The sequence below is a fragment of the Chamaea fasciata genome, unplaced genomic scaffold (assembly GCF_029207755.1).
Source record: "Chamaea fasciata isolate MVZ Bird 193981 ecotype frontalis unplaced genomic scaffold, bChaFas1.0.hap1 SCAF_7, whole genome shotgun sequence".
NCBI classification, from domain to species: domain Eukaryota; kingdom Metazoa; phylum Chordata; class Aves; order Passeriformes; family Sylviidae; genus Chamaea; species Chamaea fasciata.
Window position 1 is genome coordinate 5,673,695 of NW_027094092.1, and position 18,928 is coordinate 5,692,622.

At 39.9% G+C, this 18,928-nt stretch overlaps 1 protein-coding gene across 1 annotated transcript in view; it reads left to right on the plus strand.

Moving 5' to 3' along the window:
• The window catches only part of LGR4 (leucine rich repeat containing G protein-coupled receptor 4), a 78,421-nt gene extending 63,216 nt beyond the window's left edge, over window positions 1-15,205 (plus strand). Inside the window, exons 12-18 of the mRNA XM_066187287.1 lie at window positions 4,889-4,954; window positions 5,583-5,654; window positions 6,509-6,580; window positions 6,872-6,997; window positions 8,170-8,291; window positions 8,854-8,928; window positions 12,237-15,205. Of these exons, the coding sequence (XP_066043384.1) occupies window positions 4,889-4,954; window positions 5,583-5,654; window positions 6,509-6,580; window positions 6,872-6,997; window positions 8,170-8,291; window positions 8,854-8,928; window positions 12,237-13,513 (1,810 nt within the window). The 3' untranslated portion in view covers window positions 13,514-15,205. The remainder of the gene's footprint in view (window positions 1-4,888; window positions 4,955-5,582; window positions 5,655-6,508; window positions 6,581-6,871; window positions 6,998-8,169; window positions 8,292-8,853; window positions 8,929-12,236) is intronic.
• The last annotated feature ends 3,723 nt before the right edge of the window (window positions 15,206-18,928 follow it).

The following is an 18,928-nucleotide window of genomic DNA, read 5'->3' on the forward strand; positions in this document are numbered from 1 at the left end:
TCCTTTCTCTGCTGGGGTATAGTAGGTTGAGACCCTCCATAACTTCGACTCCAAAATTCTAGTGGTTGGCTTCGAGTCTCACCAGGCACCTTCTGCCAAAGGCTCCAGGACAGACCATGGCTCCTGGTGGCAGAGTAGAACATGTTCTTCACATCTCATCCTGTCCTGACTGGATGATACTGCATGAGCGATCTCCTGCTTGATCTGGGCAAAGGCTTGTTGCTGTTCAGTGCCCCACTGTAAAGTATTCTTGCAGGTAACCAGGTAGAGAGGGCTCACAATCTGGCTGTACTCAGGAATATGCATTCTCCAAAAGCCTGTGGTGCCTAGGAAAGCTTGTGTTTCCTTCTTGTTGGTTGGTGTGATCTTATTGATGACATCAGTGGGAATCTGACACCATCCATCCTGCCACTTTACTCCCAGGAACTGGATCTCGAGCAGGTCCCTTAACTTTGCTCTTCTTGATGGCAAAGCTGGCTTTCAGAAGAATCCGGATTATCTTCTCTCCTTTCTCAAATACTTCCACTGCCATGTTCTCCCACACAATGATGTCATCAATGTACAGTAGATGTTCCGGAGCCTCACCCTTTTCTAGTGCAGCCTGGATCAGCCCATGGCAGATGGTGGGGCTGTGTTTCCACCCCTGGGGCAGCTGATTCCAGGTGTACTGCACTCCCCTCCAGGTGAAAGCAAACTGAGGCCTGCATTCTGCTGCCAGAGGAATGGAGAAAAATGCATTAGCAATGTCAATAGTGGCATACCACCTCACTGCCTTGGACTCCAGCTCGTACTGGAGCTCCAGCATGTCCGGCATAGCAGCACTCAGCAGTGGAGTCACTTTATTCAATGCATGATAGTCCACAGTCAATCTCCCTTCTCCATCAGACTTGCACACAGGCCAGATGGGGCTGTTGAAGGGTGAGTGGGTTTTGCTGACCACCCCTTGGCTCTCCAGCTCATGGATCATCTTGTGGATGGGGATCATGGCATCTTGATTTGTCCAATACTGCTGGCAGTGCACCATCGAGGTGGCAACAGGTACTCGTTCTTCTACCTTCAGGAGTCCTACTGCAGATGAGTTCTCTGATAGTCCAGGCAAGGTGTTCAATTGCTTAACATCCTCTGTCTACAGCCACCATCCCAAATGCCCACCTGAGTCCCTTTGGGTCTTTGAAATACCCATTTCAGAGGAAGTCTACACCCAAAATGCATGGGGCCTCTGGACCAGTCACAATAGGATGTCTCTTCCATTCATTTCCAGTCAGGCTCATATCAGCTTCCACTGAGTCAAATCCTGTGATCCCCCTGTCACACCAGCAATAGAAACAGATCCTGCCCCAACATGTCTTGATGGGATTACTGCGCACCAGTGTTGACCAAGGCCTGATATTTTTGTGGTTCTGATGTGCCAGGCCAATGAATCCACACAGTCCAAAAAACAGGGTTTTCCCTAGGCTCTGTGTGGCTAGAGGCAGGGCCCCTCTAAGCCTGGCTATCCTTCTTTGCCTGGGCATATGTCTTGGAGGTTCCTTCAAAGGAATCTGACATGTCATCATCATCATACCTGGCAGTTTGACTACAGGCTACTGGAGCTGCTTCCTTTTTGGTGAAACTTCCTCTCTGAGTCTTGCTGTCCTTTAAGTCAAGCACCCATTGCAGCAGAGCAGCAGTAGATTTTCCATCCCACCTCCTCATGTTTTCTCCACAATCATGCAGGAAGACCCACAGCTCACCTCACTGGGGTGTACCTTCTCTCACTATCTGAGGGATGGCTGCGTTTGGTATGAGAACCTCTGATCTCTACTGCTGAGATTTGGAGAATGTCCTCTTTAATCTCCTCCCTGAGTTTCTTGTGGTTCTCCTCTATCTTGTCTTCTAATTTCTGCAGGCGTGTTTCCACAGCTGCAATTCTTGCGTGTGTTGGGCCATGCATGCAGCTTCTTTGCCGTATCAAGCATGGTCTCCTCTGTGTCATCCCACTTCATTATTGCTAAAACAGAAGCATGTTCTTGTGGCCTAAGTCATACAAGCTTTTGCCAAATCATGCATGTACATGGTACCAAGACTGGATTCCTAGTTGTTAGATCATCTGAGAAGACAATCTCTGCCACTGCCATTTCTCTCAAGCGTTGAATCTCTTGTTCTATGGTCTTCCACTGGGTTTGCTGTGTATAGAGATGGCCTGCACACAGATATCTTTGTGCCACACTTCCCAGGACCCATTCCCAGAGACTGCAAGGGGTAGCCTCCCTTGTCATTCCTTGGTCGATAACCGGATCATGTGACAGGGATCCCAAATGCCTCACTTCAGTGCCATCCAGCATTGCAGCCTCGACTGCAGCATCCCAGAGACGGACTAAGCAACTAATTATGGATTCATCAGATCGTTGAGTGTAATCTTTTCTTAGGCCACAAAGGTCCTTCAGGGCAGAGGAATTAATAGTACCTTCTGCTTTTGTGTCAGTTGCTTTGACTTCTGATTTTGTGGCTTTGAGGGTCCTTCCCTGGATCATTGTCCACTAGTCGATCAGTTTTGTTTTTGTGCTTCTTTCCTGCAGTAGCAACTGCCAGTGGCTTAGACTCCCTGTCTGGTTTAGCTGCTGGCTTAGGCTTTCCGTCTGGTTTAGCTACAACCTCAGTGACTGGGGTGTTGTCTGCAGCCTGAGTGACTGGGTTAGCTGCTGATTTATCTCCCTGCCCCCCTGCCTCTATCTGCTGCCCTACAAGATCTAGCAGTGTGCAATAAGCATATGCCAGGGCCCAGCTTATTGCAGTGATCTTTTTCTCTTTAAGAGTCATTATAGCACTTCTCTTTCAGGTATTTTCCCCACTTCAGCTGGGTTTTGTATTTGTTCGTGTGAAAAATCCCAGTCTATAGGGTCAGAAAATTCCTCCAGGGTTCATTCTCTCCCATTCTCCACACCACTCGGGATTTTCCACGCCTGGGTCTTCTCCTGGGTAAGGGGTCTCATCAGCTCCTCTGGAAATGTCAGCCCTCACTCGAGAACACCTGCAAACTGTATAGAGAAAGCATACCAGATTAAATACCAGGAAGGTGATTTCTGTAACATTCAGGGGAAACTGAACGTTCTCCAAAAGTGACGTAACAGATTCAAAGGAGAAGAAGGAAAGAAAAGGCTGAAAAGCCTCATCCCTTGCCTCTCTTCTAACAAACTGGGTGCAATTACTAGTAAACCCCCAAAACATGCTGCTGGAACTAGGATGCAGGGTAGGACGAAGAAACTATAAACCATTCATATCTTGAACAAACTCCAGTACCTTTGTAAACTCCCTGTAGATCATCCATCACTGAGCACAGCACACTAGGTATTCTAATCTGTGCCCCTCTACTGTAAAAACTACGTCTTAGGGACAGTACTGAAGTTATCTCTGGATAAGAAAATAAGCCTAGAGACAGATCAGAAAGGTATTAGAACCTCAAAAAAGCCTAAGGACCAGAGACACATGAAGGCCTCCACCCCAAGAGACGTTATGAATTCAAGCAACATGGCTACTGACTGCTTTATCCCAATACAGAGTGAGTACAACCAAAATGCAGTCAGTACGAGTTTTTTCCACTTTCTTGAGCCGCATTGGGCACCCAAAAAACGGTCTTTGTCCTGGTTTAGGGCAAATTTGGGAGAAAACCACCAAATGGGGTCCCTGTAGAAAAGCAAATTCAAGAGGCCCCTCCCCCTCCTGGTACAGGAAAAGATTCCCTTGGAGAAAAGTGGAAAACAACTGTTTATTTAACAGGCAAAGCATTCACCAGCACAAAAAGTGAGTGGTATTAAACAATAAAACCTCTTGCTGTTCTGAAGAGATGGCAAATTCAGAAAGTCGTTTTTGTGGGGTGTAACTTGGCTCACTCAGACTCTTATCAGTCCCTCTGGCGCTGGAATGCAGCATCCCGGGCCCCCGTGGGCCACAGCTGTGAGCTCTCACTGTTTTTCTGGGTTTTCAGTCCAGAGCAGGTTTGAACAGTTCTAAGAAAAAAAAACACCATCTGGGGAACTTCTCTGCTTCAACTAGCTAAAAAAAAACCTAACTAAAAGCAAAGGAGAGCTCACTCCTGCTCTGTGCTGCAGACCACACAGTCCGCGAAAAGGAAAAACTCTTATCTCTGTTTTCCAATACAACTGCCTCAGAAATTCCACCACTTCTCCTTCTCCCCCCCTTCACTCTCAGATCTAGTTTTTAAGGTGCGAAACTTATATCTGGGCTAAAGAAACGAATGAGGATTCAATTCCTAAATTCACCACAGGAGAACTGCTAACTGAAATCATTAGGAGGATGGGGACAAATCATGTTTGCAAAGGATATACGCAGGAAAATGTGGAACAAAAGCAAATCCTGAAAAGGGAGGAGAAAAAATATGTTCTGTTTGATAGAAAAAAAACAGGGGAGAAAAAGTTATGAGGTGGGATTTATTTTCAAACAGCCACTTCCCTTTCAAATAGAAATTTTAAGATTGTTGGCTTGTTTCTAGTCTTCTTTTGCTGCATTGTTTCACAGAAAATTCTGAGCTTTCCTAGCTTTGCTTAAGCAGTTACCAGCACACTAAAGAAAATTGGCACCAAATTTGTGCTTTCCATACAATTTACCTAGTTTATTCTAAAAAAGCAGATTATGAATGATTTTTTTAGATTGTAACTCTCAGAATACAGGGAGCATGTTCTAAATGTCTTTAGGGTATGTGTATACTGAGACGTAGAGTTCACACTTGTGATTCCCGCTGTGATCTTCTCTAAACTATCCTTAGTTTTTCAGCAGAATGGCACTAATAGGATGATTTTTCTGTCAATCTATTTAATAGTTAGAAGTGATGAGATGTTTAAAGTGGAAAGGAGTTGAACTAAGCACTCTTCTCCCATTTTCTGTTCTGAAGGGATTTGTCTTATAACAATATAAAGGACCTCCCAAGTTTTAAGGGCTGCCACACCTTGGAAGAAATGTAAGTAGAAATAAGTGTTGCTTATTTTTATAAACTCCTTAGTATTCTGAGTCTACATCTCTAGAGAGTTTTTTGGTTCATATTTGATCCTAATTTTCAAAAATTAAGGACAGATAGAGATAATACAGTGATCTCATATGAGAAATGTGCTGGACAGAGAATTCAAACACTTGTGCTTTCCTTAATTAGCTAATGCTTAATTATTCCTGTGGCACAAAAGAAATGAAAGACACAGCTTAATCCTGCATTTCACAGTAGTATGGCTGTGCACATAAATGGAATGGTTAGAATATGCCTAAAGACTCCATGCAGAATGGACAGTTGTTTTGCAGTATGACTCTTCAGTGTTCACAGAATGTTACTTTTAGCTTGAAAGTAATTCGGTCCACACTTAATAGTCTCTTCTAAATTAAATGAGTTGTGAATAGGGATTAGGCAGAGGTGCCACGAAGGTGCTTCACGGTTGTATTAACATAGCTGATGCAAAATACTTGACAGTCTGTCTGCGAGGGGAAATGAGTAAAATCTTGTCATTGATAAGGCTAAAGCCATCCATTAGCAGACACCAAGCTATCCCTTCGTTTGAAATCAGCTAATAAAGTTCTATATCTGCTTCTTCCCTTTGCAGTTCCTTACAGCATAATCAGATCCATGAAATTGCGGAGGACACCTTTCAAGGACTATCCTCCCTTCGTGTCCTGTAAGTACATATGCAGCTGCATGCTGAGTGAAACACGATCATGGTTTTGATTTCCGTGTAAACTGATGTCAGGGTTTGGGGTTACAAATCTGATCGATGGCAAAGAGCCAGCAGCCAGTTTCAGCCCTATTCTTTCTATTCTCCATTTTATTTTTCTAGCCTACAAAAATATTTTTGTAAAGATGAAGTCTAAAAATGAATTTTTTTTTCAGTAGTGCAGTATTTTGCATTGTAACTATAATATTTCATTATATAGTATTTGTTGGAGAGATCCTATCTGTTTTCCTCAGGAGAAGCAGATAAGTAAGCAAAGTATATTAAGCAAAGCAAAATATATTAAGTTAGCCAGAAAAGCAATCCAGAAATTGGTATTTTAAGAAGAATGTTGTAAGTCATGGTGGTCCAGCAGAATCTGGAGCTGGATTTGAAATCCAGCAAAGCAGATGCTCTTCTGCTTGTTCTTTTGTTGTCTTTCCCCATCTCTGCCAACATGTCTGGCTACAGATGCAGTTGTTACCAAAGTGATCATCCTGCCACCTTCATGCTGGGAATAGGTGATGCCAGAGCCAGCCTCTGCCTTGGGAGCATAGGTTGTGCTGGTAGTGTCAGAAAAAAAGGGAAAGGGAGCAGGAATAGGAGATGGATTCTATTTCGGCAATGAGATGAAACAGGATGCCGCTGCCTTACCAAGGAGTTAGGCTTCTATTGCACCTGGCTGAATGGGAAGAGAGGGGATATGTTCTGCTTTTCTGATAAAGGCATGATATATTTGTCACCTTAGCTTTTTTTCTCAGTACAGTGCCTGTTATATTTGGTGAAACTGCCAAAATAATCTCCTTTGCCATTCATTGCAGGGACCTCAGTAGAAATCGGATCCATCAGATCCACAAGGGAGCTTTCATCACTGTTGGAGCTCTTCTTAACCTGTAAGTAGGCTGTCCTGTGCAGTCACCCCTCTCTCTATCATTAAAGTGCTGAGGTAATAAATATTTTTAGCTTAAAAGGGATGCATTCATCATTTGTTTAATGTCTGTGAATCAGAAATGCTCTTGCTAGCTGAATATATGCCAGGCACACTTCCTTAGAGTGCCTGTTGCACTGACAGGCGTTTCCAGACCACAGCCTCATATGATAAAGTCCTTCCCTACCTTAATGAAATGTATGCCAGAGGGTCTTCAAATTTACTTTGTAACACCATCTTAATATTTACATTCCAGAGACCTAAGTTTCAATGAGCTCAGTTCGGTTCCAGTTGAAGGATTGAGTGGACTGAACCAGCTTAAACTCACAGGCAATTCTGAGCTGAAAGAAGCTTTGGCAGCAAAGAACTTCGCAAAACTCCGGTATGTTGGTAAATAACACCACAGAGTGCTTGCAGTACCAAGCAATGTGATAATAAAGGGATAAACTTTGCTGACTCCTGTAGTATCTCAATGTTGGTCCATATAAAGGGCATCTGACTGTTCTGGTATAGAAGCCAGTTGCAGATAATTTTCTTAGGATTTTTTAATATTTTTCCTCCACCACTTTTCAGGCAAGATATCATCTGACTTGACAGTAATGCTTTGGGTGGATTTCCCATTTGTTACTGAACTGAGCACATCTGTCTTTCACAGTGTAGAGAGCAGGAGCAGACACACAGGTGTCTTGATTACACAGTCACTGTGCTTTAAATATATTTTCATGGAGGCAAATGATAAGAATCAAAGTAATCATTCAATTGAAATCATTTTCAAATCATTTGAAATAATAATTTCAAATCATAGTTTCATTTTCAAATGAAAATCTGATTTTTGTGAGAGATGGATCAGACAGTGATGACCTGTTTTCCGTTTTACAAACATCTTTCTGCACATTAAGAAGAAGCAGTCTGATGTTCCTCCTAAATATTTTCAAGAAGAGAATTCAGGATAGTTGATACTGTAGTCCTGAGCAAAAAAAATCAGATTCTGGTCTGCTATTCCCTCATGGTTTATGTGGTTTTCTTAGAACTCTGTGTGAAGATCTACTACTTCTCTGCCAGAATAACAGTATGTACCATTTCTGCCAAACACACAAAAGATAGAAATCTTATTTTCGTATCACAGAATGAAGAGTGAGAAGGAAAGATGTAATACAAGGTTGTGGTCATCTGGGAATTAACTTTCTTACAAAACAGTCACTCTTTAATTAGCTTAATTAATTAGTTTTCAGTTTAATTTCTACAGCAATGCCACAAACTAACCCTGATCAAAACTTGGTTTGTATATAGAGTAGAAAGAATAGTAGAGAACTAAATATCATAACGTCTTCTTTGTACTTCTCACTTGTATATTTCACCAGTCCTTTATCTCTGTGCAAGAGTTCATTAGAAATGGTTATACCTGATCCAATTTGAAATAGTTTTTATCAGCCACTGTGAGAAAAAGAAGGTTTGAGTTTAGCACTTCAGTGTGCTACTTAAATATTTTTAATAGATGGTAATCTTAACTTTGGTTACAGTTCAATGGTCTTCCTTGTTCTGCCTGTATTCCAGGTCACTCTCTGTACCATATGCTTATCAGTGCTGTGCATTTTGGGGTTGTGATTCATATCTAAACTCTAATGCTGAAGATGCCAGTCACCAAGATCAAGGTGCCTTGATGGATCCTGAGAAGGGTAAATGTTTCATCATACTTAACCAGCAGTATTGTTTTTTACCAGACTAAAATAACAGTGTATGTTGCCTTTGAATAAGGGAATATGAAAAGTATAAGTCTTCATAGGGATACAAAAGCAGTCTCTGAAAGTGCTTAGCAATTGCTTACAAATCAGCAGTGCCACGTTCCTTCCAAACATGTGAAAGATACGTTGGACACTGTAAGACTTGCCTGTCTGAAAAAAAAAATAGTTATTAAAAAAAAAAATCAAACTGCAAGCATTGCTTTTGTCAAGGTTTTATTGTTCTCAGTGTTCCAGCTTTTCTATTCAGACAGGACTTGTCCTTCCACTGTCTACTTCAGGCTCCATAGATCTGTCCCCAGTGATCAAAGATGTTGCTTTGTTACAAAGCCTTGTGAGCAGCAATTTCTGCACTGAGCATCTGAATTTTTGTGGCAAACCAGAACAACTTCACTTGTCAAAAGACTCAGGTGTCATTGAACTACTTCCATCCTTGGCAGCTTCACTGCCATTTCACTTATTTTTCTTCCTATGACTAACATGTTTTTCACTTTTACAGCTAATGCAGATATTCCAAGAAATGCAAAAAATGAGGAATTGGGACAGACTATTATTCACTGTACACCAGCAACAGGTAAATCTTATAATGTGCTTTAGCCACACTGAACTTCAGGCGTGGTGTTATGCAAAGAGCTGAGTGCAGAATTACATCTTTCATTCCTGGTAGTCATTCTGTACACAGAAGATTAAATTCTCCAATGCTTTTGGTAAAACTTGATTTGATATCAGTGTTGTTTTAGATGAGCAATCACAAAGATTTGACTCAGCTTTCGACACATAGCCCTTTATTGGAGAACTATGCTAGGAAAAATACCAAAATTTCTTCCCCTACACAGAATAATCTAGATCGTAATGCTCATATTTGGAGTCTCCTAATGCACTGCTTCCTAATTCTGCCTAATTTTTGCCAAGGAGATGTCTGTGGAGCAGACTGCATGAATGCTCATCTGTTCCAGTGAGAGTTCAGCCTGTGCTTTAAAAGCATAACTTGAACTGTCTACATTGGTGGTTTTAACAAAGCCTACTGTCTTTTCAGGAGAGAGGATAAGGAGCACTCGTGTGATCTGTTCCCCAGCCCTACTGTAGCCACATTAACTGTGAGCAGAGGGCTGTTAGAACTAGCTGGAGTGGGCACTAGCATCTTAAACTGCTGAAGACACTTGTGCAGTGAATAGTCTTATTGGCATACCAAGATTTACTCCAATTCAGGCTTGAACAGTCCAGGAGTGTTGAAAGTCTCTGATCTTGCAATGAATATTTTCATTCTAGGCAGCTTTGTTTCTGCCCTTCTCTTTCTCTTCCTCAAACTGCAAACTTCTGTGCATTGTTCCACTCAGCTTCTTAAGGATTTGCTGTGCTGCCTCTTGCTTTCTTGCCTTTGCCACAGCCTCTCCAGAGGATACCTTCCATACATCTTGTACCCTTCTGTCTGTATAAACAGGAACATGCAGATGCAGTATGCTTCCAAGGAAATCACTTCTGGATGAGCCGGATTTTTCCGAGTCTTATTTCTTTCTCTTTTCCTAACTACTATTTGTGTTATGAAAATCTGTTTATCTTCTGAGCTAGCTCTGGCTTTAATATCCAGAATATCACAAGGATTTTTTGATCATAGCCAAAAAAACCTGTAGTCAGAAAGTCAAATATACTAATGTAACTGTACATAATCTGAAAGTTAATTTGTTAAAGGTGCTTAATTGCTTTTGATCTCCTGTTTACAGAATGAAAATTGAGATGGTGTGTTCCATGAGTGAAATTTTTAAAGTCTTTAGCTCTTTCTTTTTGTCCATGCCAGAAATGCTGCAGTAGGTCTAAAAGAGCGAGCTTGTTCTACAAGTTCACAATTTCCCTTGTTTTTCACCAGTCCCTCTCGTACTAACAAGTTTCTATGTCATGCTGCCATCTGGTCATAAGATACTCCACCCACCATGTAACTTCTGAATCACTGCTCAGCCTGTAGATCCACTTTGCCTAAAGAATGAATTGCTGAACAGTGGTGCTCAAGTTTGCTGAAACATCCTTCCGAGCATGAATTTTTGCCCTCTCCCAGCATGGGCTGGGAATATCAGTGTGAGAGGGGGGTAACTTTTAACTCAAAGGATAGCTGGACTTTGGGAGAAAGACAGGAAAGGGTGGTGGCTTTTATTTATCTAAAGTACAGCTACTAGAGAAATGGCTTCAAATTGATTTTTGGAAGCACAGAACTGACATTTTAAAATTTCGTAAGTAGGAAGTTGTTTTTAAGTAGATCAGCTTAGCGCAGGTATTGTTGTGTCACATTACTGTATTGTAAAGTTAATTATTGATGTTTTACTTGGCAACACCTGCTAAAAAGGGGTTTTACTCCTGATTTTCTGATAATCCAGTGAGCTCCATTATTTTGTGCCCAGAAATGAAGCTTGATCATACAAACAAACGAAAAGGGGTTTTTTTGGTTTTTGTTTTTTGGTTTTGGTTTTGGTTTTTTGTTTTGTTTTGGGTTTTTTGGGGGTTGTTTTTTTTTTTTTTTGCTGTCAGTTCAATAATTTCTGGAAGTTGCTTTAGGCCTTGGGAGATTTTTGCACTGATATTGAATCATTCTTGGCAGTTCTGTTCTTGCCCACGTTAGGGATGGGTTGTCCTTACCTTTCCCCTGCCTAAAAGAGAAAGGCATGTGCTGCACAGAGCCAGGGTCACAGGCTGATTCCAGCTCAGAAGCTCCAGCCTTTGCAGTTTGGCATTTTTCTTCAGCTCTGTCCTGCAGTGATTTTATGATGCTTGTATCCCCAATGGTCTGTTGTGTTTATGCTGGATATCAAGTTCTGCACCTTTCAGGCTGGTTCCGAGAGCGAAGGGGGAGAAAAAGAAGCACGCAGTTTGTCATCGGAAACTGCACTCGCTCCCCCGCATCCCTCACACCGACAGTTGTTGTCTGCAGCACGGACAGATGGAGAGAGCTCTCCCTCGCTTTTAGTTAGTGTTTCAGCTCCTGAGGCAGAGAAGGTCCCTGGACTGTGTTTTTTTTCTTTGAGTGGTTCTCAGCTGCAGGGAGGGATCCTGAGCTATTGTGCTTAGGACAATTAGCAGTGCCTGATGGGGATATAGGAGAGGTGAAATTCTTCCAATTATTACTAAAAATCAGTAGGATTTCCCTATAGAATAAATAGCAGTTAGGGGGATTAGAAGGGTAAGCAACAGTATTGACCTTTTCTCCTTGTCTTTTCTCCTATTATTTTGTTTGTAGGACTTTTTTATTATGTAAGCTGTTTTAAGTGGCAAAAGAAGAAGAAAAGAATAATTTTCTCATATGGCTTTTCAAGCTCACAGTGCCTTTCAGTGGCAAGGCTGGGGGACCGAGCTTGTGGTAAACTCCTGTCCCTATTAAAGCTGATTAAGCTGAATTTCTCAGCTGTTCTACAGATGTTTCCTTGTGACCAAAAGTTACTCCAGAAGGCATGTTTGTGAATAATTTCTGGAGAGAACATTTTCTTTCTAAAAATTACTATTCCCTTACAAGGGGATTGTGAACATTTACTTTTGATATTTTTTGCCAGCCTTTTTTAAAGAAGTATGAAATCTACATAAAATAAGTATTTAGGGAGCACTAATAAAAGCTGTTTTGAATAGCTAAAAGGTTATTAAGTTTGTTTAGCTCGCTTGTTTATACAAAATATTCTCAAGTGACCATTCTCTGCAGTAATTATTATTTCAGGCATAATTAATTAGTAAATAACTTCAGCGGAATAATTTACTTTCAACTGACCTATTTAGCAGTTCAGCTGTGTATTCTATTAAGGAATTAATGAGGTGTATGCTTTTAAGACCTTTTCAAAATCTTGCTTATTAAGGCAGATTTTTTTCCTAAATTGGTTGTCCTTCTGTTTGTTTTTTGTTTTCTTCTAGGTGCTTTTAAGCCTTGTGAATATTTATTGGGCAGCTGGATGATTCGCCTTACTGTCTGGTTTATTTTTTTGGTCGCTTTGTTCTTCAACCTGCTTGTCATGTTAACAATATTTGCATCCTGTACTACACTGCCATCTTCCAAGCTGTTTATAAGCCTAATTTCTGTCTCTAACTTATTTATGGGAGTCTATACTGGTATTTTAACTTTCTTGGATGCTGTATCTTGGGGAAGATTTGCTGAATTTGGCATATGGTGGGAGACTGGCAGTGGTTGCAGAATTGCTGGGTTTCTTGCAGTTTTTTCATCAGAAAGTGCCATTTTTTTTCTGATGTTGGCAGCTGTTGAACGGAGCTTCTCTGCAAAGGAGTTTATTAAAAAGGGGAAAAGCAATCACCAAAAACAATTTCAAATTGCAGCATTTTTTGCTTTCCTGTGTGCTCTGGTAGCGGGATGCTTACCACTTTTTTATAAAGCAGAGTACTCAGCATCACCCCTTTGCTTGCCTTTCCCCACTGGAGAAACACCTTTGTTAGGTTTCACAGTAACTTTAGTTCTACTGAATTCATTAGCATTTTTGCTAATGGCTGTTATCTACACTAAACTGTATTGCAACTTGGAAAAAGAGGATCTCTCCGAAAATTCACAGTCCAGCACGATTAAGCATGTTGCTTGGCTAATCTTCACGAACTGCATCTTTTTCTGTCCTGTTGCATTTTTCTCATTTGCACCGTTGATCACTGCAATTTCTATCAGCCCTGAAATCATGAAGTCTGTTACTTTGATATTTTTCCCGCTGCCTGCTTGTTTGAATCCAGTCCTGTACGTATTCTTCAACCCAAAGTTCAAGGAAGACTGGAAGTTGCTCAGGCGCCATCTGACCAGGAAGAATGGAGCAGTAGCAATTGCTGTCAGTGCTCAAGGGGGCTCCGTGACACAGGATTTTTACTACGACTGCGGCATTTACACGCACTTGCAGGGTAACATTGCTCTGTGTGAATGTTGCGAATCACTCCTTTTATCCAAGCCCGTGCCCTGTAAACATTTAATAAAATCCCACAGCTGTCCTGCGCTGGCAGTGGTGCCTTGCCAGAGGGCAGATGGCTACTGGTCAGACTGCGGCACCCAGTCAGCCCACTCCGACTACGCGGACGAGGACGACTCCTTCGTGTCAGACAGCTCGGACCAAGTGCAGGCCTGTGGCCGTGCATGTTTCTACCAAAGCAGAGGGTTCCCTTTGGTTCGTTATGCCTACAACATACCAAGAATTAAAGACTGAAAAGGCTTTCTGCCATCAGCTGTTCCAATAAAGAGGTGTAATGTTTTGCAGACTGTTGCCTGTTTTGACCTTTCAAGCAGGAAGCACTTTTGTAATCGTTATTTAGTGTCATTTGTAAAGAAGGGAAGTGGGCAGTAATTTCTTGAGCCATACAGTTTTTAAAAATTAAATAAATCAGTTGCCCTGACTGTAAATAATTGGTAAACCAAAATTGTTACCCAATATTTTTACTCTTTTCATACAATAGTGGTTTCCTTTATACAGTTTTTACATGCTAATGGTGTTTCCACATCATATTGCAGTTGTACTTTGCTTCTTCTGGTGGTGAGGTAAGTTCTGTTGACTTTTTTTCCTCCTGCAAAAGCATAATATAAAGGACAGCTGTTTAATATTATAGAAATTATTTTTAAATGTGACTTTTCTATAATTAAGCAAAAAAATCTATTGCTAGCTTTGTATAGTACATTCAGCATTGAATCTCAGGATGCATTTTATTGCAGGGCCAAAAAGGGATTAATTCTCCCATATGTAACTGTGACAGCAATATCAGAATACTGTGTCTGTTTTGTATTTTAGCTAATGTTCAATTAAAAAAAAAAAAAGTTTCTTGCAGTAAAGTACTTGTAATCTGCCATATTCTGTAGATTTATTGGAATAAGAATATTAGCAGCTGTCAGGAATAATAGGGTTAGACACATTTTTCCAGAGATGACGCATTACTTCAGGTGAACCACAGCAAGTTTCTTCAGTATTATGCAGTCGAGTCATACTGTTGGAAGAATGTCGATGTATCGGGCTGTTGGCAGAGCTGTCACTGTACACAGCTCATGTCTTTGCAGTAAGACTGGCTAACAGTCTGCAGCCTGTTGAATGTTACAGCATTCCAGTAATACCTATGGATAGACTGAGATTTTAGGAAATGGAGGGAAAATGCAAGGCAATATGGCAGTAAAAGAAAAAGGCATTTTTCGAATTACTTTACTGGCAGTGAAGTACACTGTGCAAAGTCACCGATTCTCACATAAATCAGTGCCATCTTTTTAAAGCATTAAAGTTCTGAGACCCAAATGATTTAACTACAAGCAGTGATCAATTTTATATATTTAGTTTGAAATATGATCAATACAAAGTTATTAATGCATGATTAAGTAAATATATAAGGTTTTTGGACAATACACTAGATCAAGAGTAAATCCACTGCCATCCCAGTTACCCTGGAGAAATTCTTGTTAAGATCTAAAGCTAGATTGCTGTTTTGATAATTAAACTGTATATACTGTTCATACAATGAATTTTTATCTTTGTATTGTAAGTTATTTGATAGGACCCAAGATGGGAAATGTGGCTTCAGTTCATTTTGTTAATTAAAGCTACCTCCTAAATAATAGTGGCTGCCAGTAGCAGAATGTTTAAAATATGGTTTATGTACTTTTTTCATTGTAAATAGACGTGGTTGTATATTGTCACTATAATAAAAACAGGATCCTTGTATATCAAAATCATGTAGTTTGTACAAAGTATGGGAGGAATATTTACTGTATGCTGTTAATTTTGTAAGCCAAAATATTCAAGTGTAAAAAGGGAAGAAAATCATCCAAGAGTTGTTAATTCTTATATTTACACTCATGAATATTACATCTGCAATTAGCATGGAATGTTACACTGAAAGCCAATAAAGAGTACATGAATATCTATGGTTATTTATCTCTGTTTTTCAGAAGTTAAAGCTGGAAACGGTGCACAACAGTGCAACAGTAGAATTATTGAGCATAAATTATGTCTCATCTGCTCTTAGCTACATGTAGTGGAAGTTTCAGGAAAGAACTGCCAGAAAAACAAGAAAGTTGCCAGTTTACAAATGGATTTATGATTTCAGAATAATGCTGACTCTTGGCATGCAAAACGTTAAAAACCTTAAGCAAAGTGTTAGCCCTCAAATGAAGCAATCTCTTGATTAAAGGTGTTATGTATTATGTTTGAGTGGAAATGTTTTTAGTATGTTTTGAATAATCATACAGATTATAATTTTCTTTTGTAAATACTGACACATTTTAATGTTGAATATTGTGGGGTTTTTTTAAGCCATCATTGTATAAGAGTCACAGCTTGTCCCACATTCCCTCTGCTGGCCAACATGTCAAAGGTAGTAAGGATGCTTCTCAAAAAGGACTGTAAATGTCAGCTGCCATTTATAATCGGTAGGGAAGGAAATCTCACCATGAAGCTTCCAGAAAGCCTGTTGTATTTTCGATGTTTTGGCGTACGGATTTATTTCTTCCATTTTACAAGTGAGTCTTTGCTGCTGTGCTGTTTAAAAAGGTCAGATGTGATCCATTTGAAGATCTAGTATTTCACTGTGCAAGTATGTTTTTGGAGTTCATTTACACTAGCAATTAACTCTTTAATGCAGTCAGTCCAGTGTCTTCCAGCACACACAGCTGGTTCTGTCTGCTGCTGGTACAGGGGAAAGAATATGGGCAGCAGCTATTGAAACCAGCCTATTGAGAAGCAGTGCTGCAAAACCTGCTTCTCTCAACATGACCGCCTGCGTGACACCCATGGACAATCACATAAGGAGAATCCAGACAAATCCAGCCGCCAGGTACTTAATGCCAACTTTTGTTGTGTCTTTGCTGGTCAAGCAAATACATGGGCACGTACATGCCTTAAAGCTGTTTTATGCTAGCACCATGTTGGGTTTTTGTTACCTGTGTACCAGTGGTTTTCTGAGCTGTTACCTTGGCAGTCTCTTCAGCTAGGTAGTTTCCTAATTTCAGTTTTGAGACTGAAACAAGTGAAACCACAAGTTACACCCTTCTGGGATGCCCACAGAAAAGAAATCCTCCAATTTTCTAGAGTCTAAAGCTAGCTGAAACTGCTTTTACAGTTGCAGTGTCACATATCTTGCCTCTCGACCTCTACGCACCTGTCATACTGAGCTCCAGTGCTGGATTTAGCAGTCAAAAAGGCTATGCTGTTGACTTTAAATATAAAACATAGGGCAAGGAGAGCATTTTGTTGTTGTTTTTCTTCCTTATCTTCTGCTGTCGCGAGGAAGCACCTTTTTGCAGGGAGATGGTTACAAATAAAATTGCCAAAGGTATTCCCTCTCTTCTCCCCATTAAGAGTAATTTCTTACAAATGGCTATTAGCCTGCTTTGTGGCAATATGCTGGTGAGAGCTCTTTATTTGAAATTGAGCTTTTTCATTCTCTTATAAAAATAATGCATCTGCTTTGCAACTTTTTGATCTAGATGCCTTTTGCCTTTTTTTCATTTCCAGTAGAATTTCCTGTTTGTTTATGAATTTACTCAGAAATTTCAAACTTGCATAAAGATACTTCAGTAATTCTTTTCACTTTATTATTTTAAAGCCGTCAGTTTAAATTTCACAGAGTAATATTTTTTAATTAAAAGCACAATGCAGAGTTTCTTTTATATGTACTCTCAATTTTTAATTACGCTTTTTATCTTTTTCTGTTAGCATAAGTTTATTTTTTAGCAGGAGATTTTTTCAATATTACCTTTCACATATTGTACTGTAGAATCTGATTTAACACTAGACTTCAGTTGAAGATTCAATGAATAAGGAAATGAAATCTGAAATGCGATAATATATCAGAGATTTCAGTTTTCTGTACTGTTGTATACTATTAAGAACTTGGAAGGTGAATGGACATGTTTCATATGTTGCACTTATGGCACTATTCCTGTATAAAGTAACATTGTTTAGGTTTTATGTAAGAAATACTAGTTAGTGGTAACTGTGGTGTTTGCTATAGAGCACTAAATTCAATTTGAGGTAACAAAATATGAAGTGTCACTGGTAACAAAAGCATAACCTGTGTTCTGAAAATTCCAGCCCAAAACTGAGCAAGTAACATCTGTTACTAACTGATGCTTTAAAAGAGAGAAAGACTTTATGCAGAACTACAAAACCAGCTAAATAAGTGAAGGCTGTTCAAAAGCAGGAGGGCTGTGATCTCCAACTAACATAAAACAGCTGGGTTGAGTGGGAGTCCTGTTAGTGATTCACAAAGATGTGATTTTAAACTAAATGTGTTACATAAAGTTCTTGCACATTTCCCCAGACAAGAGAAATTCTCATCTCGAGGCCCTCTCCCTTTAAAGCAGATGGTTCCACATCTGCAGTCAGCAGAATCTGGGCTGGGACTCGTAGTGTATACAGTAGACTGCAAGGATGAGAATACATCATACCATGAAGGAAAGTGAAGCAATCCAGGACCTCTCAGTTTTCACAGCCTCTAATGCAGCAGAACTACACATTCAGGCACAAAAATAGCCAGTAGAAAAGTATAGGCAGTGTTCCTTGAGCTCTGTGTGAGCCAAGTAGCTTTCTCTCTTGCTCCCATGCCTGCCACACTATTTTTCCTTATGCTGGGAAATCAGAAGACTTAAGAAAACTTGAATTCAATTATATTTGGTTCAAATTTTCTACATTTTTCAAGGTTGCAAGTAAAACAGTATTTTCTTCAAGTTTAAAGCTTGATGTCTAAGCCTCTGTTTCTCCCTAAATTTAGTAATTTTTTTTCCATATTACTATTTTTATGCTTTTGTGTTCCTTAATGTCTAGTGGGGAATTTAAACATTACATCTGCAAGCAATCTGATCTCATTCTTTTAATTAAATCTGACTAGTGTTCATCAAGTTGAACTGAGAAGTTTCCTTTTGCTGGTGCTTGTGTGTTCAGACTGAGTTCATCAGATTGCAGCTGAATTTCTAAAACTGAACAATTTCATAAACGAGTTGGCAAATCAAGGTGCTTAGTGACTCAGAGTAGTTGATTTGTGTCTAGTATATAAATCTTTTCTATGTCTGTTACCTAAGGAATTGCTTTATTGATGTTTTATGTGTAAAATGTTTTTTTTAAAATTCTGTGGGTGGTTATTAGGGAATACTTCTGAGAAATTTGTCATGAGCATTTGGTTGTTCAGACACGCTGATTGGCATGACCATGCAGACAGAAAGTATAGGTGTGTGAACACATCACGCTATTTTTACTCTGAATTTTACTCTCTGTTGCTATTTACCTCTAAGTGCTTATTCTATACTCTATGGCAGTGAGCTAGCACTGAAAGGCTGAATGTAGTTTTTGTAATTTCTTTAGTGAGAAATTAGGATGATTTTTCACACTGGTGTCAACCATACAGGTGTGTGTAATATTTATTCACTACATTTAGTTTTTTGTGGCAACTTCTGTACTTCATTGTGACAGTTTGATTTTGCCTGTGGGTTTTAGCAGTGTTGGCCTGTAATTCTTGACAAGGGCAGCTGCTTCTGGCATTCGGTTCACAGAATTAAGGTTTTGCCATCCTTGCAACATGCTATTTATCTTGTCAGTCCTTCTATAGCCATATGAGTTGTGTACCTGAATCTGCAGGATTGTTGTTTCAAT